The 26,484-nt window shown below is 44.9% G+C and overlaps 1 protein-coding gene across 1 annotated transcript; it reads right to left on the bottom strand.

Annotated features, from left to right (window-relative positions):
- Positions 1-12,699: 12,699 nt before the first annotated feature.
- On the bottom strand, positions 12,700-23,423 carry PRDM14 (PR/SET domain 14). Its single transcript, XM_043507105.1, has 6 exons — positions 23,370-23,423; positions 23,118-23,258; positions 22,519-22,789; positions 20,903-21,105; positions 17,624-17,725; positions 12,700-13,950 (listed from the first exon to the last, which is right to left on the bottom strand). Exons 1-6 carry the CDS (start codon positions 23,421-23,423, stop codon positions 13,723-13,725), a joined length of 999 nt encoding a protein of 332 aa, XP_043363040.1. The 3' UTR covers positions 12,700-13,722.
- Between the last annotated feature and the right edge of the window lie 3,061 nt (positions 23,424-26,484).

Raw genomic sequence — 26,484 nt, 5'->3', positions numbered from 1 at the left:
TGGTCCTGCCACTGGATGACTGGGGAGCCACAAATGTGGCTTGAGCACAACTCAGTCAGTCTAGAAGGGTCAGGGCCGTTGTGTTCTAAAGAGTCCATTGTACTGAATCCAACAGAAATCTTTTAAAATACCTTTACATGTCAATTATTTTGCCAGAATAGGACAGGTCAAGGAGGCTTGACCCTCACAAGACTTTAACTCCTGAGGGTGGAGATAATCTCACAGCAGGAAGGGATGAAAGTGCTGAGCCTGGGCCAACCTGCTTTTGCACAACCCCATCATCAGCTTTAGGCTAAGGAGCAGGCCATTATCACAGTCATTGTCATGATTATCTTTAAATCTACTGCCTCTCATTCCAGGCATCTATCAGGAAAAGACCCAGGGCCATATTAGTGCAGGCAATAATAAACTCTGAGAAGGTGGGGAGGAAACTAGCTCATAGATAAATTAATCTTCCTTCTGGCTACATTCCTATCAGCTTTGTTAATTCTGAGGGACATTTATTGATAAACCAGATTTTACTACCCTCTCCCATCACTCAAGTGGACAAGTCTTCTACCAGAGTTTTGCTATCACTTCTCTGGCAATACTTTGCCATACACAAGCTCTATATGGCCCCTGCGGGGGGGGGGGGGGGTTGATTATTAGTCTTCTCTTCCTGTGTGAATAGTATCCCTACAAACCCAGATCCCAGTGCACACTGATTGCTCGAGCCATAGCCATTCACCTGCTCTCAAACACCAGCGCAGAAAGACAGCGGGTTTTTTATTATAATGGATATTTTACTGATATTTGGAGTTCTTAACTTCGATGCAATAACAATTTACCCCCTAGAAACTTTGACAGTAATACAATAGCCCCAGGGTGAAAGGATGCCTCGACAACTGAATAAGCAGTCTGTTCTAATCAGCACTTCCAGCTGCAAAATGTACGCTTCAGACCTGAAAACACTGGTCCAAAAAACGCACTCATTTTATTTAAACAGAAAACAGGTTACCAAAGGAAAACCAGTTTGTCTCTCATGTTAGCAATACACAATTTCTGCTCTGTAGAAAACTGTATTTCTCAAGATCCCCTTTAAAAATCTCCTGTGTTGTTCTCCATTTTTTGTTGAAAAAAAAAGGCATTTCTAATTTCTAATTAATTGCTTTCATTCATTTATGACCAATGTAATCTGTTTCCAGGGGTTGTGAAAATACAGAAAGAGAAATCTGTTTTAAAGTATCCATATGGTAAAAGAAATTTTTAATCATGCTAAACTATCCAGGGATCCCCAAGGAAAATATGACTAATAGACTGATATACAGTGAATGAAATCAATTTGAAACCTGCAAGAATTCCATCAGCTATTTGGAAAACATGCAGTCTATGAATTATATGCAGGATGAAATAAGGTAGCCCCTTATGAAATAAATGATTGTGAACAGCACTGTTCTTAAGGTGATATATATTATTAAAATGCATGTTTAACCCTCAGTACTTAGTTAATTGAGCCAACTCAATTTTTTCAAATTTCAAAATTTTCTCAAATGGGGAAAAAATTGAAAATATTTTGACATTTTTTTCCTATTTTCCAACCAACTCCATTAGTTAATTTAGTCATATATTTTCATTGCTATTTAGGTCTCACTCACTCGCAGTGGTAGCAAAAAAGAAACTGGAAGATATGATAGGAGTGAAGGATTTGGCTTCAGAGGTAAAGTACACCCTGCAGTAAGTTTGGCTCATTTCATAGCCCTACAGAGCAAGTCAAAAGGTGGGAGGGGGAGGATTACAGGATGGCGCATTAAAATTGTTACAATAGCAGATTAAGAGCTTTTTTTAAAGGCCTTTGGGAATTGATATGTATATAGGCAACATACAGTGCTTATGGATCCTGCTGAATTGCTAGCCAGGGAAGAGACCTGACTGAATGCAAGCGAAGGGGAACAACTATCCCTGCAGATCTCTTTTCAGACTTTACATATATAAAGTTTAAAGAGCATCAGGGGATGTTTGTCTGTCCCTGTTAATGGTTGTTTTGTGCTGCCAATTGTGCTTTAACTCTTTCAGGGAAGCCAAACAGTGTTAAAGCTGAATGGTTTTGAAATTACACCACCAATGAAATACCTGCAGATTAAAGTTCTGATTGGCTCTTAATGACTGTAAACACTCACCTTTGACCTTCAGTTTTATAACAACTGATTCCCCCCCTCCCTGACCCGCAGAAATCTCTGAAAATATGACTTTGAAAGGCTGCGAGCAGTCAATACTAATATGGTAAAATTATGCAGATGCCATTAATGAGGCTTCAGTAAGAGAAGATCGTTAATCTGTCCATAAGATCTGCTGCCAGGGAACCTTCTTCAGAGACCTTTGTTTTCACTTAAACAGACACTGTCCCATATTTAGAAACACAACAAAGATCAAGAAAGGTACAATACAGTTTATGCCAATTCAAAACTGAGGTTGGGAAGGGTGAGTCAGTGATTGGTGACCGAGCCACTACTCCACTGGGATCTAGAGGGAACATAATTGTAATCAGCAGCCCCACAAGAAGAGTGCCAACCATCTGCCATTGTTGTCAAGTCATCTGCTCAGCATCCTTTCAAGTTGTGCTTGGAAATAAACTGAAGGCACTAAGTACCTGGTTTTAAAGCCACTGTATCTCTTGAAAAGAAACCACAATGGTGGGGAACTCTATTGCACTCATTAACTTTTACAACATTAAAGCTATCAAGGACAGAAATAACATCAGGTATGAAAATAATTATTAGCTCTGGTATCTATTTTCTGTAATAATCAATCAATATCGCCTGGTTTACTACAGGACCACCCTCCGAGTCCTGAATCTTCCAAGATGTTTTTATTTAAAATGTGTGTGACGATTATATCGCAAGATGTAAATCATATCTTCATTTATACTCTGGTAGGAGTGGCAAGTATATATGCAAAACACTGACTAACTGTAACACATAGTAAGGGATTATTAATGCAACACATAGGACACTGTGGATTAAAATAGAACCAAATAGGAGGGTCTTTGAATGATTTCACTTTGATTTTAACACTCTGGTTGTAACTTTGTGGCAGCCTACATATTAGTATTTAGTCTAATTTGAGTATTACAGAGCCGAGTAGAGGAGCACTTGATTTTTTATAGAAAAATCATATTACAAAAATACAAGTTAACATTTTCTGTCTTAAATCCAACACGTTTTAATACTACTTCAGAACCGGAAATTTACAGTTTGTACTAAATGAATAAAATTTTCTTGCTTCCAAAAGATTGGGCCCAAAACCACAGATTCAAAAGAGAGAAAACAGGTAAAGCTTAAAAGACCTTTATAACACTTTTGATTTTCTTATTATTGCTTTTAATGAGAAAACAAGGGTATAGTTCATCCACACAACAGACATAATTAAACTGAAGTGCCATTGATCAAAAGCACAGATGATTTGAGGCGATTTAAAACATTTTAACAGTTTATTTTAGTTATCCTTACAGCCTGAATCTGCTTCAAAAATTAAACAATGCTTCCTCATCCACAGGAGAAACTTTCTGTTCCTTAAACCTCCCATAGAACCCTTTTATCATAATTACATTCCAGCCAAAACTGTTCCCTCTAGACTGAATCAATCAATGCCATAAAAGCTGTACAGTTTTTGTCACTGAAGGCCCACTGCTTGCACCTTACAGTTACAAAAACAAAAAAGGATCAGCTAGAACTCTTGAATAAATATCCATTGTGAATTACTCGTTTTAACCAGCACCAAGACACTTGCTAACAGGAATATAAGCCACGTAAAAGAAAATTAACCCCTTGTATGAAATACAATAATAAGGTGCTGAATATGACAGACAGATAGAAATACAAAAGGAACTTAAAAACGAAGTCTGAGCAGAATCTTTCTATCCCAGATTTAATCTCAGAATGCAGCTTCCTGAGGCTGACAATTTAGTCAACTTTTTTGATAGTGTGTTGCTTAGTTTCACTTGGAAAAAAATCTTTATTCACATGCCAGATTCCTTTCCCCTCAATCTCTGATATCCCCCCAATCCTTCTAAAAGGATCCCATGAGCTCTCCCTAGCTGGCACCTGCACTTTGCAAGGTCTCCTTCCTTCTTTTGCTATAAGAAAACCAAAGTGGGTGAGGTAATATCTTTTATTGGACCAACTTCTGTTGGTGAAAAAGTCAAATTTCCTAAGAAGAGCTCTGTGTAGCTCAAAAGCTTGTCTGTCTCACCAACAGACGTTGGTCCAATAAAAGATATTCCCTCATCCCCCTTGTTTCACAAATATCCTGAGACAACTATCCTCCACAAAGAAAACAAAACAAGGAGAATCTCTTCTATTTCCTTGGGTGTGAAACCCACCCCAACCTTTATTGTTTTTTATTATTTAAACTGGGGTCAGCAACCTTTCAGAAGTGGTGTGCCGAGTCTTCATTTATTCACTCTAATTTAAAGTTTCGTGTGCCAGTAATACATTTTAATGTTTTTAGAAGGTCTCTTTCTATAAATCTTTAATATATAACTAAATTATTGCTGTACATAAAGTAAATAAGGTTTTTAAAATGTTTAAGAAGCTTCATTTAAAATTAAATTAAAATGCAGAGCCCCACTCCCCTGAACCAGTGCCAGGACCTGGGCAGTGTGAGTGCCACTGAAAATCAGCTTGTGTTCCGCCTGTGGCAGACGTGCCATAGGTTGCCTACCCCTGATTTAAACCTACAGCATCAATTGCAGGAGCACAGCTGAGATGTAGGGATGCAAGTCAACGAGCAAAAAAATCAAATGTGTATGTCACCCTTCCAGGAAATTTCCCCTCTGGGACATGAATTCTGCCATGTGTTTTTTTTCATACCTAATTTTCACTGTGGACATTTCCCCTGTGTGGTCTTCAAACAGGTAACTCTACATCAGATACAGTTTTGTTCTTAGGTCTTTTTTAAACTGACAAGGAAAGGAAAGAGCTTAATGCTTACATGCATCAGAGGGGGCTAAGGGAAAAATCTAGCCCAGACTAAGGTCATGTCTACAGTAGCGAGTTTCTAGCAGCACAGCTGTACCGATGCAGCTGCGCCTCTGTAAGACCGCTCATGTAGCTGCTCAATGCCAAGGGGAGAGAGCTCTCCAGTCGACATAATAAAACCACCTCAGTGAGTGGCGGTAACTATATTGGTGGAAGAAGCTGTCCCGCCCACATAGTGCTGTGCACACTATAACTTATGCCAGCAAAACTTATGTCGCTCAGGGGTGTGTTTTTTCACACCCTGCAGCGACTTAAGTTTTCGTAGTGTAGATATGGCCTTATAAATATAATCATCTTTACATACAGTTTCAGAGTGGGGCTGAGCCAAAGCTCATGGAAGTCAGTGAAAATTCCAGGCTCACCATGCACTAGGCTCAGAAGCACTCAGCACTGGTCTGCCTGCTTAAATGACTTCAGAGGGAGCAGAGTTAGACCAGCACGGGCCACGTGTCTATATTTTTAATGCGGATGCATATTAGAGAAGGATGCAAACCCTTCAGGGCAGAGATTGTCTTTTTCTTGGGTTTGTGCAGTGCCCAGCACAATGGGGCACTAATCCTGACTGGGGTCTTTGGGTGCAACTATAATATAAATATTTACTACTACAGCTAAAGCTGCTACCTGTCTTTCTTACCCAGAGCTACATTTATAAACTGTAATTACATATTGACAGATATGGTTGCCAAAATAAGCCGTATGGAGAACTGGCAAGCTCTAAAAGATGAATGGATGCTTTGCTTATTTCCTTGGTGGTTCATGGCCCTGAAAAAAAAATCAGCTTTTCATTAAAGGAATCATTGGAAAATGTTGAAACTGATACTGCAGAAATAAATCTGCTTCAGTGCTGCTTTCCCATTTTATAATGGCCCTTGCATTAGGGGGCTTGAGGGGGAGGCCACTGATGTCCATTTACTTTAGTAAAGATTGTTATTGAATGAAACCTTTAATGGGGCGTTTATGATCCCACTCAGCTAAGAACTCAGAGCTTGTCTTAGAATAGTCTTTCTCTCCACCTTGACAGCTATTAGAGAATCAATACAGGTAATATGTCAGCTAGTGGTCAGCACTCCTGTAAACAGTAAGGTGGGGCTGAAATGGAAACTGACAGGTAGCCACTTAGAGAGAGTCTGTGGGTCAAACACGTTGTCTCCAGGGAGTGTCATCATTCTCCAGTCAGCACTGGGAGCAGATTGGAGGAAGTAAGGCACAAAGGCCAGACTCCCTTAAACCCACACAGAGTACAGTGCTTACCACCCTGTCAAAGGCCTGGTGTCTTGTCTGCTGCCCTGTACAGCAAATCACAGAGATGTATTGGGTCAATATCACCCCGGGGCAACTCCATTGACTTCACTGGGATTACACTCAGCATGAGTTCAGCCCAGTCTCTCTCACGGGGTTGCTATCCTGAAGTCACCCAAGAGATCATATCTTTGAATTGGATCTATTGTTTGACTATAATCCGGGGTCATTTCCTCTTTGGCTTAATATTGATTTTAATGTTTACAGTGACCCTAGTTCTAGAGAGATACTTAAAAGTAGGCCCAGTTAAATACAATAGTTGCAATAAATCCAGTAAGCTGACATAGATAGAGGAAATGTTCTCTACTACTGAAAGGTTAATTTAGATTTTATTTTTTTATCCATGAAATGTGTTTTTCTAGCTTCTGCATCTCTACTGACAAGTCTGAAAACCTCTCAAGTCAGTTGAAGGCCACAGAGAATGGCTTTCTTTCCCTGTCCCCTTTGCAGCATGGTGATGATATATTTTGTGCTTCTCTAACACTTTCCATTCAGAATCTCAAAGGCTTCACATGCACTTGAATGATGTCCTACTAGTCCCCTGCAGGGTAAACAGGATCAGCACGAAAATGTAATATTACAGCAGTATCCACCATTGCTAGTCAGAACAGGGGACCCACTGTACTAGACCCTGTACAAACCTGTAGGCAGATACAGTCCCTGCCCCATGGTGGTCAGACCCTAGGCATTGGCAAGACCGAAGATTTTTTCATGTTTGTAGGGATGCTGTTTCGACCCCCACATTGTAGCTGGGTCGATCTGGTGCAAGATGGGGCTAGTACCTGTGCGATTTACTCTGGAAAATTACTGAGATAAACTAGAGTAAGTCTCAGGAATGCAAGCCTGTGTCACACTCAGCTACATTTGGGGGTTCCCACCAGTGTGACTAAATTGATGTAGCTACACTAGTGCAAAGAAACTTGGTATAAACAGGGGCTATGTATTATTGCTCCGTATTACTGAGGAACTGAAAAGTGAAAAGAATTCAAGTGATTCTGCATATCTCAAATTGAGGGTGCCCAACCTGACTCACCTCAAAATGGCCCTTTTTCAGAAAGTATTGGGCACCTACCCTTTGGCTATCGGTCCCCTTTAAGATATCTTCTTATGTTGGACACCCAACATCACTTTTTTAAAACCTTGGCCTAAGTGGCTTACTCAAGGTGACACAACCCAGACAGTAACAGAGCTGACCTCTCCTGAATTCCAGTCCTGGGTTTTCACCATTACACCAGGTGCTGCCTGGGGTTCCATAGTGGAATGTCTGGTACTGACCCTGCCAGGAGCAGGAAGGGGTTAGAGGATCAACATCTTTCTCCAATCCTGTGTTTTTAACACTGGCTGCGGTTGGGGGGGAGGGGGGAAGCAGGAAAAGCAGAGCAGGGAGGGAAGATTGAATGTATTTAATCTAATCCACGTTTCCGTATTCCACTGATCAATGTGATCGGAATGCCATGGAATCAGGTGTAGAAGAAACACAGTGATACCTATTTGTTACTGTGGGATTTGGTTGTTCTAAAAGCAACAATCAGGTTTTGAATCAGGCATCAGAATAACACCTGGATATTTCCCACTGGATCTGTAGCCTGATTTCTCTTCCTTGTAGAAGGTTTCCATCTGAATATCTGCCAGTGATTTCATGCTTTACTTTTCCATGTATGCAGTGTAGTTGTAGCTGTGTTGGTCCCAGAATATTAGCAAGACAAGGTGGGTGAGCTAATCAAATAAAAGCTATCACCTCACCCACCTTGTCTCTTTACTTTCCCATGGTCACTTATGAGAGAATTGGGGGAAAGATCTCCAAATAAATTGTTTTGTTTTGGTACATGGATGACAGCTGAATGGAGGACTTAGACGGTTCATTCAAGTCTCTATGGAAATGCAGATTTGGACTGTCAGCCCTGAGGCTGCTCTACCAGCAGAGCAATAGGAAACCAGTTGTATGTCTCCCACTGCCCCTGTATTTGCTGCTGGGCAGGGTGGATGAAATTGTGTGTGTGTGTGTGTGTGTGTGTGTGTGAGAGAGAGAGAGAGAGAGAGAGAGAGAGAGAGTTAGTTAGCGTGTTTGTAAGAGAGAAAGTTTCAAAGTGTTTGTAGGGCTAAACAGGAGATTGCAGAGAATCTTGTCAGGTGGAGAGAACACCCCACACTCGGGCCCCCTAGGTAAAATGATTTCCCTTGTTTAATGAACAGTTTGGCTTAATCAATATTTGTTTGCTGCATTATCTGTAATTCACTAAGCTGCTTTCCACAGTACTTAACTGCCTAGTCTTTCACTCATTCCCCCACTGAATACAACAGGATAGTGCTTTGAAGAAGAAAAAAAGCATTTGAACATTTGGTAACATGCTGGACACAGCCAAAGGGCAGCAGATGTCACTGGAGTGGCTTTTGTTTTATTGCACTTGTCAGGCAGAGCTTTAGGACCATTTATTGTTGTAGTCTCTCTATTGTCATTCACATTGTGTCTTTTCAGAGGTTATACACTCCCCTGTCCCTGAAACCCAAGGAAAGGGCTGAGATTGCCATCACCCTCTGGTTTCTATTTAGATCACCTCCTATTTAACATTTAAAATACCTTTACACAGATAAAGCAAAGCACTTAAATCAATTAGTTTCTCAAAGGTTAGATTTATCATGATGACTTGACTTACCCTTCCCATTTTCAAGCACTTTTCTTCCCAGACATGGCAAAAAATGGCAGACCACCACAAGCTCTGTGTGATAAGGCAAGTCCCATGGTCATTTCACCTGAGCTAAAAGAATGCTACAGTATTTGGGCCAAAACTGGTCCCAGAGAACTCCCTGCAAACCTCCTCTAGGATCTGTAACATACAATTTTGTATGTTAACCAAAGATTCCTCCTAGTTTCTGTTAAGGCAGCTGGATAGAAGTGCTGTGTTTTACGTATTACCTTAGATCCCTTTGCACCAAATAATTAAATTCTCCTTCTAGCCGTATCTAACAGCTGGGCTAATCCCAGGAGAAAGGATCCTGAGACTTTACGGTTAGCTTTGTCATGAATATTCTCCCTTAAATTGGACAAACAGCACAGCTGCTTTAATGGCAGTGCCTTGCTACATTTACAGGAAGCAATCCTTCGGAGAATATGCCAGATGAAAAAGTGCGGCGCACCCCTCCCTGAGCACAACCTCCCCACCCCCAATACATGGACATGAAATCCCATTCGCAGCTGAGCCGTCTGGGGCTATTCATTTGCCAAGCCCCTGGCAGCATTTCCACAGAAGGGGCAAACATTCTTCTACAATTTAAATCCTCTAGAAGGAAGCATTAGCACATTGTCCACAAACAGGACATGCATAGACTACAGAAGGTCAAAGGAGCATTCCCTAATATAAGCCTCATCTTTCTCCTGCTTTATGCTGCAGGAACCCCAAGGCACGTGCATATGCTTACTTTGACCATCGTTGCATTTCCCCTGACACAGACTAAGAGCTGACAGCACTGGCCCACCCTCGGACTCAGGGAGCAATTCAAGCTGCTTTCATGTTTGCTGTCTTCTGCAGAGCCACACAGCTTTATTTCCTTTCTCCACTGTTGTGTAGTGTGCTGGTCGGTTGCCACCCTCAATCCCAGAGACAGTCACATTTCAGGTGCTGTGTGATGGGAATTGCAGGTAGAATTGGGATTCTCCACACGTTTATATTTGGCATGGCAAAAGGCTTTTACTGGCATAAGCCAGGGATCATCATTATTCACAAGTGGAAGTGAGCTGGATCCATGATTCAGAGGCCAGAACTCATGCATACCCATTTAGGCCCATTCCTGGAAAGTACTGGGCAGCCTCACCTCCCACTGAAGTCAACTGCCATCAAGCCAGCCCTTAATTGCCATCACAGAGACCAGTTGCTAGAGCTGTATGTAGGGGATGTGTGATTTACACTCAAGATGCATTTAGCTGAGTTTGCCAAGATGTCAATTGCTTCCTTTTACATTTCTGTATAAGGATTTAGAATGTAAATACGTGTATTACCAATCAACCAGAAAAACTCTCCAGCCCTCTCCTAAAAGCCAGAACCTCATAGCATTTATTTTGTTTGAGTGCCTTCTGCATTAATCTCACAGTAGCATTCTTAACAATTAACGTAAACACGAAGATTTACAGGCTCAAAATGCAATATAACAAACAGGATACCTACAATCAGAAGCAAACATGAAATCCCTCACACAGAGTTTCAAAACCACGGCTTGTGTTTTTGTACAAAGTGTAACTTTCTACCACAGGAAAGTATATACAACTAAAGGACTACAATGTGGCACCACAGTTCCATAAATAATCCTCACATATGTGCAATGAGGAGCGTTACTTACCCGAGAAACCATCTGTATGCATTTCACAGCACTTCTAGTTAATTCTTAGTAAGTCAGACACATTTGGTTCATTGTTGAGGTAGCTGATGATTTCATAGAATCCTGAGTTAATTAAGGGCCTGAACCGACAAGCTCTTCACACACCAAACTCCCATTTTTGTGAATGGGAGTTCTCTACAAGGGTGAAACTCACCTCTGTGCAGAGGGCCAGCAAGTGAAGTCCCATATAAGCCCCCTAACTATACTTCAGCATGACTTGAGTAATGTATGAGCTCTGTGCTGGCTGTCTGCATGGGAGGGAATTTCATCAATTCAGCACTTAGAAGTTCAGACTCTTAATGTGTCCTTTCTATGCTATAAGAATCTTTGGTACCAAAATATGTGCAAAATATTCCAAAACAAACAAAACCTTCATCCACTTTCCCCTACACATATATACAATATTTATTGCCTATACTGCCTACATATTAACTAATGCTGAACCTAAATATTTCATTTACAATTAAATCATTTTATAAATATTCCTTGCAAGATTTTTATCCATGAAAACCATGAGTGTGCAACAATAAATAGAAATATTAGTGCAAAACAGTATATACATATTATTTGGCTAGTGTAATGAAACATACAAGCAACATTTTTCTAGCTCTGTGACATATTTAAAGGGACACTGTCATGGTTTGTAGGCTCAAAATGTGATCCATCTTTCTCCATTATTTGTGTGTAAAGTCCATGTAAATGCTTACTGGGCTGGGAAGAGGTTTTTAAACAAATGTTTCAAGTCTCTTTGTTTTTCTTTAAAAAGTAAAAGAAAGAATCGCAGCTCACAGGTAATCTGTGGGTGAAATTCATACTGGTGCAAAGGGCTACCACAAGGCCGCTGCACCAATTAGGTGTCCCTGCCCCAACTTCAGCAGGACATGCCTAGTGCATACGCCTTTTGCTGAGCCTCTACGCCAGACTGGATTTCACCCTGTGTGTTTAAGAGAGAAAAAAAATTCTGTTAGGACTTTGGATTTCACTTTATGTGGCTGCATAATCTAGATTTTGGACTCTCCAAAGTTTGGAATCTTTTTGATCAAGGGTGTTGGTTCAGTCTGTTATAAAACAGGCCATTGGTAAAACTCAGATCAGGATCCAGGATCAGATTTGCAACACTAAGAAGTAGTAAGGGAAAAGATCTCGGGTTTTAGTTTGGGCCCTTCTTTAGTTTCAAGATGGATGAAAAGGAATAAAAGAAACACACACACACATACAAGGCCAAGATTTTCAAAAATAGGAGCCTGAAATAAATATACTAAATCCATACTTAGCTGCCGAAGTAAGTGGGCTTTTTAACAGCACCCAACAGCTCCCCTGGAGGTCATTTAGAGTTATAGAAACAAAGGCTTCAATTTTGCCTAAGAAAAATCAATGACGGATTGAAGAAACCTAAATAGGAAATGGAGGATCAGGTCTTCACTCAGGATGTGGAACTCCCATTTACTCCAGTGGGAATTCTGCAAGCAGAGAGTTTGTGGGATTTGACCCTCAGTGCATATATCTCAAAACTAACAACATCAAGAATTCCTGGGCCCATCATATACTTCAGAGCTTATATTTAGACCAATATGCCCATTGCCATAACTGAGATATGGGACTCTGCTAATGGAGCAGAACTGGGTTTTTATAAATTCTGTTTTACCTAAATTACACTAAAAAAACAAAACCAAGCACCCAATAGCAGCACCATAATAATAATGCAGTAAGCATTATGAGAAAGTATAAAAGGATACAGATTTCAGTGTCATGATCCAAGTGATCCCTATACAGTACAGCACGAGAGGTAAAGACTTTCATAGATGCTACCTGCCTTGACATGGTCTGATGCAATAGAACATTTCTATGCCATTCAGACAAGGGAAAGTACTGACATAAAAGAACTGCAGCCAGAGTGTGCCTGGCCCTTATGGGTATATCTACACAGCAAAGAAAAAGTCGCAGCTGGCCTGTGCCAGATAACAAGGGCTTGCAGGGGTCGGGCTGCAGGGCTGTTCCATTGTTGGTTAGAGGGTCCCAGAGCTCGGGTTCCAACCCGAGACCAAAACTCCACACAGCAATGAAACAGCCCCCCAGGAGTCGGCCTGTGGGTGTCTAGTTGCTGTGTAGACATGCCCTACATGGGTGCACAAAGCAGAGGCTGTATGCAGCCTTTTCCTAGTTATGTGACTGACTCAAGGAAGAGCCAGCAGAATTGCAGCCCCCATATCTGGGAAGCTAGGGGCCTGTTTCCACTCTACTCCCCTAATGAGATGGAAAGGAGGCAGAACCATAGCTCCATCCCCAGCCTGCACTGGTCAGCAGAGCGGGGTGGCCCCAGTGCTCTAACCCACAACTATTTAGTACCAAGCACGCACCCTTTACATGCTTGGGTGCTACCTTCTTGAAGCAGAGTGCATCCTGCTGCCCCCGCTGGGGTATGTGGGCTCCACTCTGCCCCTACATGGAATGGTCTAGCCCCAACAGGATGTCCCCAGTGTTTTTCTCAGCCAATATGCCACTGAATATGGAACTAAATGGCCAGAAACACACGTGCCCTACTTGAACAGGCAATACACATCACAGCCAGCTCACATTCATTCACAAAAATAGACTTGTGCCTTAAACGTGCATTAAAATGGCTGGAACTATACACTTCATAAAATAATAACCAGCTAATAGGGGAAAATAAGCTTCAGTACTGGGGTGGATCCCCAAAAGTAAACGTGCTACACTCGTTTTATAAAATGCACCTCATAACAACACAGCCAAAGGAGTTTCTGTACATCATTCTGGACAGTCCATGGAGACACCACATTGGAAGCACAAAAACATTCATGGTGACACTCACGTAAGAGACATTTATCTGAGGGGACATGCACCCCTGTGGGGGTTCCCAGCACAAGGCCAAGGCACCACCCAACCCATCCATGAGGGGATGTGAATGATGCCTAGGCCCCGGGCTCATCTCCAGCACAAGGATGAATTTCATCTTCTGAAACGTACACACCAAACACACCCACACAGCTACATGCAGCTCCAAACGCAGGGTGGTTGGCTAAAGAGCAGCATGGAACTTCATATGGAATCGGAATTCCTCCTGCTCCAGGAAGTTCTTGCCACACACAGCGCAAGTGCAGCCTTTGTCCTTGCTGTGTGTGCGCCGCACGTGGCTGTCGTGAGCCGCATGGGAGGCAAAGGCTTTGCCACAGTGTCTACACTTGAAGGGCTTCTCTCCCGAGTGCTGGCGGATGTGAGTGCGCAGGATGCTGGAGGCAGTAAATGCCTGAAGAGGAGGTCGGCATGGAGAGGGGGAAGAAAAGAGTTTAAAAGCGGTTAGGCAATTGTCTAGAAAACAATCTCCTAAAGGCTCCACCCTCGCCCAGCACTGAAGACACACATAGGAAGGTTAGCATGATACTGAAGCATTAGTCAATCTGTTCCCCATCAGAAGGGCAACAGAATCTCCATTGCTGGAACAGCCCTTAGATTATTCTGCTCATTCAGAAATGAAGCCATATACGCAGGACTCTCAGGGGCTGATTCCCATGTCCCCTACCCCAGTGAGCATAGGTCAGAGCTAATGCCACCAAAAGTCAGTGGACTCCTTACCCTCGTGTGGGAGGAGAATCCGGCTCACCAGTTACAATGAAAACATTTCTGATCGGAAGACACCAGCATATATTTTCCATGTGTCAAAGGAGGCTGGGTCAGGTCAATAATGTCTTTAATTAGCTGTGAGTTTATTAGACACTGGGGTTTTTTACCCCAGTTCTCTTGTTCCAGTATTTGTTTTCAAGAACGTAACCCACACAAAAGAAATCTAGTTTGTATTTCTGTAAAGGGTCTCATTTAAATTCATAAAAGGAAAGAAATGATTGTGTTACCACAACTAATGCTGCCTTTTTGGTACTCACATATACAGGGTCGGAATTCAGCAGACCAGAACGAAGGGGGCTCATTTTTCTCTTTTTTTTTCTTAGCTGAATTAATTTTGTTCCTTCTCCACCACCCAACATTCCTTACTCCTTTCCTTGAAGGAAACAGCTCCCAACCCTGCTCTCTCTCTGTACTCACGGAACATGCCTTCAGCATATTTACACATTGTCCACCCTACCACTATTTTTCATGGAGGTTGGTGAAAAAAGGCACCACTGCTGTTTTCTGCTCTAATGAGATCTTAGCTGTCCTCCTTAACATACAGCAAATAGTGCCTCATGCAACCAAACAGGGCATGTAGACAAGCAACTGACAGTGGGGGAGCACTTCTAACAGACCAGCAGGATCAACTGAACATAACAAATAACTACCCTTTCACCCACCCACAAGAAAAATATTGGCTATTTCCTCAGGTGCTATAAATTGGTGTAGCTGCATTACCCACAAATCCCTTCTTCACCTAACCACCGACAGCCATTCCTTTCCAAGCAGAGCTGCACCTCTAGATCATTTGATTTGATACTCAGAGTGCAAAGGAACTTGGGGGTATATATTATAAAGAGAAAGGAGGAAGGGTCTTGTTGTTAAGGAACAGGACTGGGTGTCGGGTAACCTCAATTCTGCATCAGTCTCTGCCATAGTCTTCCACTCTCACCTTGAGCAAGTTACTGAATTTGTCCATGCCTCGCTTTCCTTGTCTGCAGTGGGGGAGGTCTAGATTGGATATTAGGAAACACTATTTCACTAGGAGGATGGTGAAGCCCTGGAATGGGTTACCTAAGGAGGTGGTGGAATCTCTATCCCCTTAGAGGTTTTTTAAGGCCCGGCTTGACAAAGCCCTAGCTGGGATGATTTAGTTGGTGTTGGTCCTGCTTTGAGCAGAGGGTTGGACTAGATGACCTCCTGAAGTCTCTTCCAATCCCAGTCTTCTATGATTCTATGAAGGCTGCAGCTGCACCGGCTGAGCCAGAAAAAGCAAGGTTACTTTGGAGCAGTAGTAGTAGGTTAGGGGAGGCAAGAGAAATTATGAGTGTTTAGGAGGAGCAACTAATGTTTTGGAATGGAAGAGAATTAAGAACGGAGACTTGCATCGCCTCAGAAATCTACTGGTAACTCCCTCGGAGAACTGCATCCTATAGTATGAGAACTAGTGATCTGTGCAGAACTGGGTTGAAAGGTGGCTGTTACATGAACGTTGTTAAGACTCAGGATGCATGGGGACAGTCTGTCCTGTCAGTGGTTTACAGTTGATGCAGAAGCTGACATACTTGATATACTTTTAATGAGAAGTTACTTTTGTATACAAATTGTTGCAAACAGGTGCAGTGGTCTGACTGTCTCACGACGCGGCAGCTACGAAACTCCTTTTGTCTATGTTTTGCTCTCCCAGACTTTGGCACCCCAACCTCTTGCGTGAAGTGAAATTTCATCCTTAGTTTGCTGGTCATGAGTACAGGTGGCAGGGCTTCTACTAGAGTGAAAGAATAGATGCTTCTGTGTAGTGTCGGACTTCTTTCAGCACTGAGCTCGGGCAGTCCCAAAAGGAGTCCCAGTGAGTCTCTTGTTGGCAGATCAGACTAGGGCTATGTCTATACTACCACTTTTGTTGATGTAATTTATATTGCTTAGGGATGAGAAAAAAAAAAACCCCGAGTGACATAAGTTACACTGACAGAAGCACAGGTGTGGACAGCACTGTATTGGTGGGAGACGCTCTCCTACTGACATAGCTACCACCGCTCATTGGGCAATGGGAGAGCTCTCTCCTGTTGGGATCTACCACAGGACGTCTTACAGCTGTGCTGCTGCATTGGTAAAGTTGTACCACTGGACAGTCTCTAGTGTAGATATGGGGAGGCAGGAACAGGGGTAAAGGGGCCGAGGGGGTAGGCATGAGGCCAGGATCGGAACCCCGGGCGTGGGGCCAGCAGCTGGGACCCCACGTGCGCAGCCAGGACCCACATAAAACCTGGGAGTGCTGCAGCACCCCCACACTACTATTTTCCACGCCTATGCATTAAGCCCTGAAGATCACCAAACTTCAGTTATCTATTCCATGAGACACAAACCCCACACACATCCTGATGGAACAATAGGAGAGGAACAGAAATTTCGTCCCCAAGGCTTTCTTCCATGGGTTTTTCCACTAAAATGTATTATGCAAGCTCTGATCAGTAACAAGTCTTCCTTCTAACTGCATCTTTATCATATCAAGCCATGGAAGGAAGTGGTTAGATTATTAGCAGAAGCAGTATTAGAAGGTGAGGTTTTTAAACAAAGCTATGCATCATATGTTTTCTAACTGGCTCTTTCAAAGAACTGCCTGTGTACAGGTGCCTCATACAAAATTTAAATCATGTGAGTAATTGTTACTCACATATAGCCCCACTGACTTCAATGTAGGTATTATTCATATGAATAAGAGTTGCAGGATCAGGCCCAAGAGCATCTTACTCATCAAGTAGTGCTAATAAGCTCAAGGACTACTTGATGCTGAAGGGGAGCCAATAAGGACCCATGAAGTGGTTCAAACCATATGTTTCTATCTAGATATCCACCATAGTATCTCAGCCCCTCACAAGCATTGATAGATTTCATCTTAATACCTCCCCCTGTGAGGTAAGATCTATTATTAACTCCATTTTGCAGATAGAGAACTGAGGCACAAGGTAGATGAAGTGTTTTGCCCAAGGTCAAACAGCAAATCTGTGGTTAAAGTGGGAACTGAACCCATTCTCAAGAGGCCCGAGCCAGAGGACCATCCTTCCCACACCATTCTACTTTCTTTTTTAAATACAGTTCTCATTAAGTAAACAAAGTCATAATTTTAGCCAATTTGTGGATTCATTTCTTTGGGTGGTTTGAAAAACCTATAAAAAGAGGCTCATAGTACCTGAAATAGAAAACATAATTAAAAAGAACTACAAAGAAAAGCACCCGGTCACACTTTGCAGTATTGAAAATCTACAGCTAAGCTATGGGAGAAAGTGAGCTCTTAAGAGGATTTGATTTTCCTTTACCTTGTTACAGTACACACATTTGTAGGGCCGCTCTCCGGAGTGCACCCTCATGTGTTTGTTCAGGCTGGAGGACTGAGAAAAACTCTTCCCACATACTGAGCACTAGAGGGAAAACAAAGTTAACACAGACACACAATAGCTAAGGATTTCCTGTCAGAGTACAAGCCAATAACTGGTGAAAATGATAGAGAGGTGTGTGTGTATATACACAAACATATATAAATCTAACAAATATAATCAATTTAACTCATAAGTGGCAAAATGTTTTAATGTATATTTATTAGAGCTGGTCAAAAACAAATGTAAAAACATGGGCAATTTCCAAGTTGTTTCCACTTTGTGGGGTTAAAAATGGACCCATTTTACATTTTTCCAAAAATGGTCAATTTTTTTAAAATTAAATTTTAATCAGAAACATTATAGACATTTTTTGTTTGCCAAAACCTGAGTTTTTGGTAAGTGAACCTTTTTCTGCCACCATTTCAATAATGGTAACAGGGTAATAAATATTATCATTAAAAAAAACACAACAAAATCCAAAAATATATTTTTAATTTTTCATTTGTGAAAAAAGACTATTTTTATGTTTTAAAAAAATTGTTCATAAATTTCATTTTACTCTCCAAGACTCAATCCTAAGAGTATTCAATCTTCAGAATTTCCACCCACATAGGTAAACTGAAAGATCACTGCCTTCCTTTTAACAAAATAAGTAATCGTCTGAATAATGTGGTGCATCTTCTGTAGCTGCCTGTGTTCAAAGCTTATTGAAGTGCACTGAAAATCTGCCATGGACTTCAACATGAATTGTAATCTTCAGTTATAATTTGCCTGAGTGAAATTCTCATCCATAATATTAAATAAACTCAGCCAGGACTGGTGATGACCAGAGAAATTTTTAAAAATAAATTAGAAATTTTAAACAATATATGGTCTCATTTTGCATTAAAAACATGCTCTGACTTAACTGAATGTAAAATCTATGCACAATGGATTTTTCCTTCTGCTGATTTTGGCTTGCAATATTTTTCTTCTGTATGCAATTCACATTAAATATCTAAACAGAAAGAAAGACGTTTCTGTTTAGACATTTAATGTGAATTGCACACAGAAGAAAAAGGCATAAGAAAGAAAGACAGAAACCATGACACAACATTCCAAAACTCTTATTTAATAAACTCACATTTTAATCTAAATCTCTTATCCCTATTTCTAAATCAGTGTGATACTATTATTGTTATTACATTGAAATATTGCTGATCTAGCTAGAACAACCTTCACTGGAAGTTCACTTTATTTCAGGAGGAACTATAAAATAGTCAGGATGATGTTTCAGCTCATATGAAAGTGAGATGTTGTTGAAATATTACATATCATTCTGTTGTGTCACATCAAAATTCGGAAGGTTATCCTGAAAATTCCTTGTTTTTTACATTGCCAGTGCATCTGAGAGAAGCCTATGGCTACAGAAGGGTATTTGGTGGAGATTAGCCAAATACCACAACATATATTTGCTCCCATAAGAGAATATTCTAGATATTTAGATTTAAACTTTTGCCACCTTCCTGTTTAAAGTATCTAGCTGAAATGAGGAGAAAGCAGAGTCCCAAAACTACAGCTAGGGTCTCATGGGATACAAACACGTAGCAATTGTGGGAAGCCCCTGAGTCAGGAAGTGTAACTGAGTTGATACAAAAAGAAAAGGAGTACTTGTGGCACCTTAGAGACTAACAAATTTATTAGAGCATAAGCTTTCGTGAGCTACAGCTCACTTCATCGGATCCGATGAAGTGAGCTGTAGCTCACGAAAGCTTATGCTCTAAAAAATTTGTTAGTCTCTAAGGTGCCACAAGTACTCCTTTTCTTTTTGCGAATACAGACTAACACGGCTGCTACTCTGAAACCTGAGTTGATACAGATCGGTGCTAGGATTCGTCCTCTTAAAGGACCGTTTCCTGGTAGGATCAGCTCTGCAATCCTCCGTGCTGCTTGCTCGCAGCCTCCAAACAGACAAATAATTAACTTTATGATATATCCCATGACAACAGTTCAGACAACCCCTACACCAGGACGGTTTAGAATAATGTAGGAATGAAAGAAAAGGAGGACTTGTGGCACCTTAGAGACTAACCAATTTAGTTGAGCATAAGCTTTCGTATTAATGCATTAATAAATGCATCCGATGAAGTGAGCTGTAGCTCACGAAAGCTTATGCTCAACTAAATTGGGTAGTCTCTAAGGTGCCACAAGTCCTCCTTTTCTTTTTGCGGATACAGACTAACACGGCTGCTAGTCTGAAACCTGTAGGAATGAAAGTGAGCTGCCGGACACTCTCGCTGACCTGAGCCCTCAGACTTTGCTAACTGGGCCAAATATAAGCAGCAAGGGAAAAACTCTCAGCCTCCTAGAGAAAGAAACCCCTGCACTCCTATTAACATTGTCCTGTGGCTTTCGGAGCAGCAGGAGTTCTCGCTGCGGCTGTAGCCTCCTCTCTCCCGGGCAAGCCAGCGGCACTGGCCTTGCTAGATTGTTTTAATTCAGAGCTGCTGGTGCCAGATCAAACTTGGAACTCCCTTCTGCTCGAGAGGGGCGGTTTTAGAGGAACAGAGCTGGGAATTCAGAGAGAAAAGCAGCAAAACAGCTTACAACCTGGTCACCCTTTAAGGGATACGTGGTTGTAAATTAAATACAACTAAACTCCCCCCCTCCCCCACACGCCCCGTTGTCTTCCCCATAACAGGATGGATGCTATTCAAAGTCAGCCTTGTCCTACCTTTCCTCAGACTCCGACCGTCATGGGCTCTATGTGTTAACGGTGGGAAATGTTTTATATTCATCAGTAAATCTCCATGCCATGGTACCTAAAATCACCGTTCAGAACATGGTTTCATTGTCTAGTCCTCTCCAGCTGCACCTCCCGCTTGTCTTACTGGGAAGACATTGACTTCGCTTTCAGATCGTGTCCATTTCAAACTACCCCGAGCATTGGGTGAGTTCACATTGTAATGGGGGCCCCGTGGAAAGCTGCAGGTACTTTCATGGTGTGGTATGAATTGTACCAGCAGGTGATATGCTTTCAAGGTGCACATGTTCTTTAAATGTCAGCATTTAAGCATCCCAGAGGGATTGTAATTTACAACTGTCGTTTGGGATAGAGGGTCTAGTACAATTCCTTGGTTTTGCTCCTAGATTTCATACAGGAACCATCATCCAGAGTATCAGATGAAAACTTGGAGAGGGGAACAAAACACAACAAAACAAAACAGATGCAATCCTTACCTTGTGAGGTCTGTGTTTCTCATGGACATGAAGAATATGGATCCTCAGTCTGTCTCTCTTTTCAAACGATCGGTTGCAAAGATGGCAAGGATATTTTCTGTCTCCTTGATCTACGCAACGAGTGTATTTCAAATGTTTGTCTCTGTAGTATTTGTAGGCAAATACCTTTCCACATCTCTCGCATTTGTAACTCTCGCCAGATTCTGTGCGACACAAGGGAAAGTGCCATCACTTAAATACGTCGAGGTAAATAGCTGTCAGTTTCAAATGTCATTGTCTTTCAGAGCTGGAACCCAACCAAGGAGAATTGTAGCTTTTTAGAATTACAATAATTTTACACAAGAATTACAACATAATTAGAAAAATACAATGGAATTTACAAACTAGATTGAAGTCTGCTAAGCACCTTCCTGAATTTCCTTTTTGTGTTCTTACATTTTACCATATTTACAAGAGTGTGAATGCATCCGATGAAGTGAGCTGTAGCTCAGGAAAGCTTATGCTCAAATAAATTGGTTAGTCTCTAAGGTGCCACAAGTCCTCCTTTTCTTTTTGCGGATACAGACTAACACGGCTGCTACTCTGAAACCTATCTTTTCTGACAGCACATCTTTCCCGGCACCATCTGATTACTGTGAAGGATTTGGGACTCCAAACTGTCTGCCCCCTTTAGGAAAAACGTGAATGTGAAAATTACAACTTAAGATCACAACGGTAATAAAATGTGTGTGGGCAAGCGAGCCAGAATGTTTAAAGCAGGCAAATATCGTCTGTATTTCTGGTTTCCTCTCTGATTCAGAGCCCTCTTTTGCCGATTATAGCCAATGGGGGAATTTTGCCACCGATTTTAAATAGATTAAGAACAGGACCGTATTCCCCAACCATGAGTTACTTAGTTTCCGAGTTCTTTGCGGGCAGAAATCACCTTTTGTAGAACACTTGAATTTTATGTGCTAAATTACATCGTTTGTTCACAATACAAATTCAGAGAGCAAATTAAAACTAAGACTGCAACCCCGAAGTAAACGGCGTGAAGTCTGGGGAGCTGGCTGTTGGTTTTGTATCCCTGTTTTGAGATCTGAGTCGGTTGCAAACTTCACACAGAAGTTTTGCGCAGAGCCGGTAGCTAGCCTGGTCATAAATATTCAGCCTTCTCAGCCCCTCCGGGGAATTTCTGTCTCAAGGATTTTAAGATCTCAACAAATAAGTGAAGGAGTGGAAGGATGGATCCTTTTCCTTGATTTTTAATTGTCTTTAATCTAATGGTGCTATCTAAACTAAATCGTGTAGAAAGTTTCCGCCCTGTAGAGAATTGGACGCAGAACTTGTCACCCCCTGAAAAGGTTAGAAAAGGCTTAATTTATTTACCGGAGAGTGAAATGCACGTAAAATAACTGGACATAGGCATGGAGATTCTTACACAAATGGAATCTGCAATGGTTTGCAACTCACTTTAAATGGTTTTGTTCTAAGCAAAAGCGAAATGAAACATTCGGAACACAATCAGCTGTGTGATTATAATCACAACGAAATAATCACCGACTTTGACCAAGAATGTACAGGTCCACAGGCAGATGATAACGACCCTTTCCACGGGGCTCTGTGCAGGCACTGACCTTCGGGTTGTTGCTGGGGTCCCTTTCCTTCTGTCGCCCCTTTCAAACTGATGGGGATGCCCAGGAACTGCAGATAACAGTCTCCATACCACACCAGCAGCTCCTGGTTGGGTAAGATTTCTTTACAGCTTTCATAAAATATTTGGCCTTGGCACTGAATAGCTGTCAAATTCTGCTCCTCTGGGAACCTGGCACAGTTTACTAAGGACATCCAGTTTCCCGAGGCTCCTTTCCCATCTATAAAATGGCTCAAGCGACCATCTTCGAAAATCTGGATAAAACATGGGGAAAGAAACCAGTCAGGTTTCCTAGCACTTCGGGTGTTAGAAACCTTCCCCCGTGTAACCCGTTTGTACATAATTTACACCCACCCCTGCACGTATAAAGCCTATATGTGGGCCATGAAACATGTCGTTGCTCTTTGGGACTCCTCATTCAAGTCAATGGAAAGGTTCTAGTGGGGCTTTGATTATTTTCTTTCCATATGTTTCTGCAGGTGCTGAGGACCAAACCGCCACCCCGTGTAGCGAGGAGTCCAAGAGCCTTCTTTCGGCGCAATGACCGAGCCAGTGTGATGTCCCAGGGGTGAGCCCATCTACCTCCCACATCAAGGAATTGTCATCGTAAATCTTGATCTCGCTGGTGTTGACCACTTTGCCTTGGAAAGGGCCGAAGCGGACGCCCCTGGGGATGAGGTGGGTGCAGAACACCCCCGGCTGCAGAACTTCCCCGGGCGGCGTCTGCAACACGGACAAACCTGGAGGGCGAGAGGAAACCAGAAATACAGACGATCTAATCAGGGGATCGGCCGAGCGCGTCCTAATGCACCGGAGCCCTGGGGCCCCACCTACCTTCGGGTAACCGGAGGGACTCTCTGTCCAGCAGCGCAGCGTGAGACTCGGCATCTCCTGCGAAGAGAACAGGAACCCCGCTGGTTAGCCCAGGCGGGCCGTTTGTACACACACCGCACGGGGCAGCAGTGATGGGGAGCCCGGCCCGGCTGAGCGCTGAGATCGGCCGGCCGGATCGGAGTGGGGTGCAGGGCCGGGCACTAGCCGGGGAGCGGTGACCCCGCCGGCCGGGCTGGACTCGGCAAGCCGAGGCAGGGGCCCATGGGATGCGCTCCCCCCGGGGTACCCGACACCGCGCCGGGCGGCTGCCTTACCCGGGCTGGCGGCGGGCGGAGCGCCGCGCCCCGCCCCGTACAGCACGGCGCGCAGATCCTCCTGGCTGAAGCGGTACGGGCGGCTCGGCTCCGCCTGGGCGCTGGGCCGGCTCGCCGCCGCCGCTCGGCCCTTCCTGGCGGGGCCGGGGAAGAGCTCGCCCGGCTGGCGGGGCAGTTCCGGGGGGCCCGCTGGCGGGGCCCGGCTGCTGCGGGGCGATGCCTGCCGGGGGGAGGGCCAGGGGGCCGGGGCCGGCCGCTGGCTGCCGACGGGCGGGGTGCGGTAGAGCGGCTGGCCCGGCAGGGCCGAGGGCCGGCTCAGGAAGGCCGGGATCGTGGCGAAGCCGAAGGGGGCCAGAGGCGGGGAGGGGGCCAGCAGCCTCCCCAGGGACTTGAGCGGGTGGAAGAGGTCGGGAGGGCGCCCCAGGGCCTCCAGGCACCGGGCGGGGGGCAGGAGAGGCGGGTAGTAGGCGGCGATGTCCCCCGGGCTGGTCCTGAGGGTCTCTCCCGCGTAAGCCTGGTCTTTGGAGGCAGGATCGCCGGCTAGAAGCAGGGCCATGGCTGGGCCCGGCGAGCCGCCGGCGAGAGGAGGGCACCTGTGGGGAAGGGGAGACACCACGTTACAAGGAGCGGCCCGGCCTAGGGGGAAAGAAGAGGCCACTTCATAACTGGGGCCTCCGGCTCCTTCCTACACGCGGGCATGGGGGGCACGTGGCTGCTGCTCGGCCGCCCCGTCTGCGGAGCCAGCTGATCTAGGTGCTTCTCCTCTGCCCCTGCCCCTGCCGCCCCCCGCGGGCCCTAGGCCGGCCGGCCAGCCGGGGAACCGCCCCGTGGGGCGCGCTGGCGGGCGCTGGGGAGAGGCGGCTGTTAAATGTACCTGTCCAACAGCCCGCGGTGAGCAGGTGGGGGCGGAGGAGACGGGACAGGAGAAGAGAGGGAAGGGGGTGGGGAGAGGAGAGAAGGCGGGGTCCTGTCGAGGGGTGGCCCCGATCCCCCGGAGCCTGATCTCTGCACGGGGGGTGACCCCAGAGCGACACCGCCCACGGCACTCAACAGTCGCTAGTCAAAGGCGAGCAGCCCCGTTTCCTCGCGGTTCCAGCCCAGCCCAGCCCCGCCGGCTCTGCAGCACGGAGAGCAACCAGCCCTGGCCGCCGCGTTCCCCTTGCGGCTCTTCAGCCAGATCAAGAACATGAAACGGGGGAGAGGGTGTCTGGGGGGGCTGGGAAAGGGGAATCTGTGGGGAAGAGCGGCCCGAGTGGCAGCTGAATCTGCGCTCAGGTCGCGAACGCCACCAGGAGCCGTGCCAGGCTGGGACTCCTCCATACACAACCTGCCAGCCCTCAGGGAAGGGGATCGGGCTTCTCACCCTGATTGGGAAGCGCTGCAGAAAGCCCAGGGAGCAGAGCAGCCCCCGCGGGGCTAGAAAGCTGCTCCAACGAGAGCTGGCAGGGAGCTGGGCGCTGCATTGGGGGCTCCAGCCCCGGGCCCTTCCCCAGCAGATCCCCCCCCACACACACCTCTAGTGGCATGTCCCGCTTGAGGCCCCAGAGCAGCTAGTTTGTAACCGAGTTACAGACCCCTGGCCCTCTCCAGGGGGCTACAGACCCCTAGCCCTGGAACTTCCTTCTCCCAGGGCTTTATTTTTAATAGACAGATAACAAGTTAACGATGGCTGAAGGATGAAGCCCCGGCAGCGCCGATGAATCTGACCTAATGACCAGGATCAATGGGGCCAATAAGGGAAACAAACCGGGGTCGTGCCACATGAATTAAAGAACACGGGGTCGGGGGAGAGGTCACCGGCAATGAAGCCGCGCTCCACCCAGGCAGAAGAGGCCGAGTCCGTCCCCCACCTCCCTTCCTAGCGCCACCGCACTCCGGGCTAGGAACAGCCACAGCAGCGCCTTAAACAACCCCACAGCTGCAGCAAACATCTGGAGCGCCCGGGCCCCCAGCAGGCAGGGAAAGGCCGCGGGGAGGAGGGGGGCCGGAACTAGGGCTTGCGAAACAGCAGCTACTCACACAGCTGGGTCGCCTCGGTCCGCTCTCTAGTCCAAGGGTCCAGTGTGGTCCCGATTCGCCCCGTGTTCGCCGGCGAGCCGTGGCTGCCCTAGCTGGGCCGCGGGGCTCCGTCCTGCCCGGTGGTATCCATCGGCGCCGCCTGCTTCGGGAGGGCACTGGAGGCTGGGTCTGCTTGTGGGCAATTCGAGGCAGATGGTGTTAAAGGACACGGTAGGGGACCCATCTCCTCCCACCCCAGCCCAGCACTAGCTATTGGCCAAAGATCAGCTCATCTCTTTAGTGCCACTGGGGAGCCGCTCACTTTAACACAGTATTGCTGCAAAGTACCTGCCTGCCAGAGAAAGCCACAGCCCGAGCAAGGGGAGGGGGGAGAGACAGACAGGCTGTCATCTTCCCGAAAGCGCAGAACACACCTCCGCAGAGCTGCCCCCCGGATTAAAGAAACGGGGTCGCTGAAGCCTCAGAAGATGACGGGGCTGAGGGTTATTTACAAATTGTGCCGGGGGAAAGGCGGAAAGTCACCGGAGCGAAAGTCCCGAGCGGAACGACGGCGGGTCGCGCATCGCCAAGAGCCACAAGCACACGAGGAGAAGAGGAGGACGTGGGGCACCTTAGAGACTAACCAATTTATTTGAGCCTAAGCTTTCGTATGAATGCATTAATAAATGCATCCGATGAAGTGAGCTGCAGCTCACGAAAGCTTGGGCTCTAATAAATTGCTTAGTCTCTAAGGTGCCCCAAGTCCTCCTTTTCTTTTTGCGAATACAGACTAACGCGGCTGC

This window comes from Dermochelys coriacea, chromosome 2 (genome assembly GCF_009764565.3).
Source record: "Dermochelys coriacea isolate rDerCor1 chromosome 2, rDerCor1.pri.v4, whole genome shotgun sequence".
Lineage (NCBI taxonomy): Eukaryota > Metazoa > Chordata > Testudines > Dermochelyidae > Dermochelys > Dermochelys coriacea.
The sequence above is the reverse complement of the archived record's forward strand: the minus strand, read 5'-3'. Positions and strand labels throughout refer to the sequence as shown.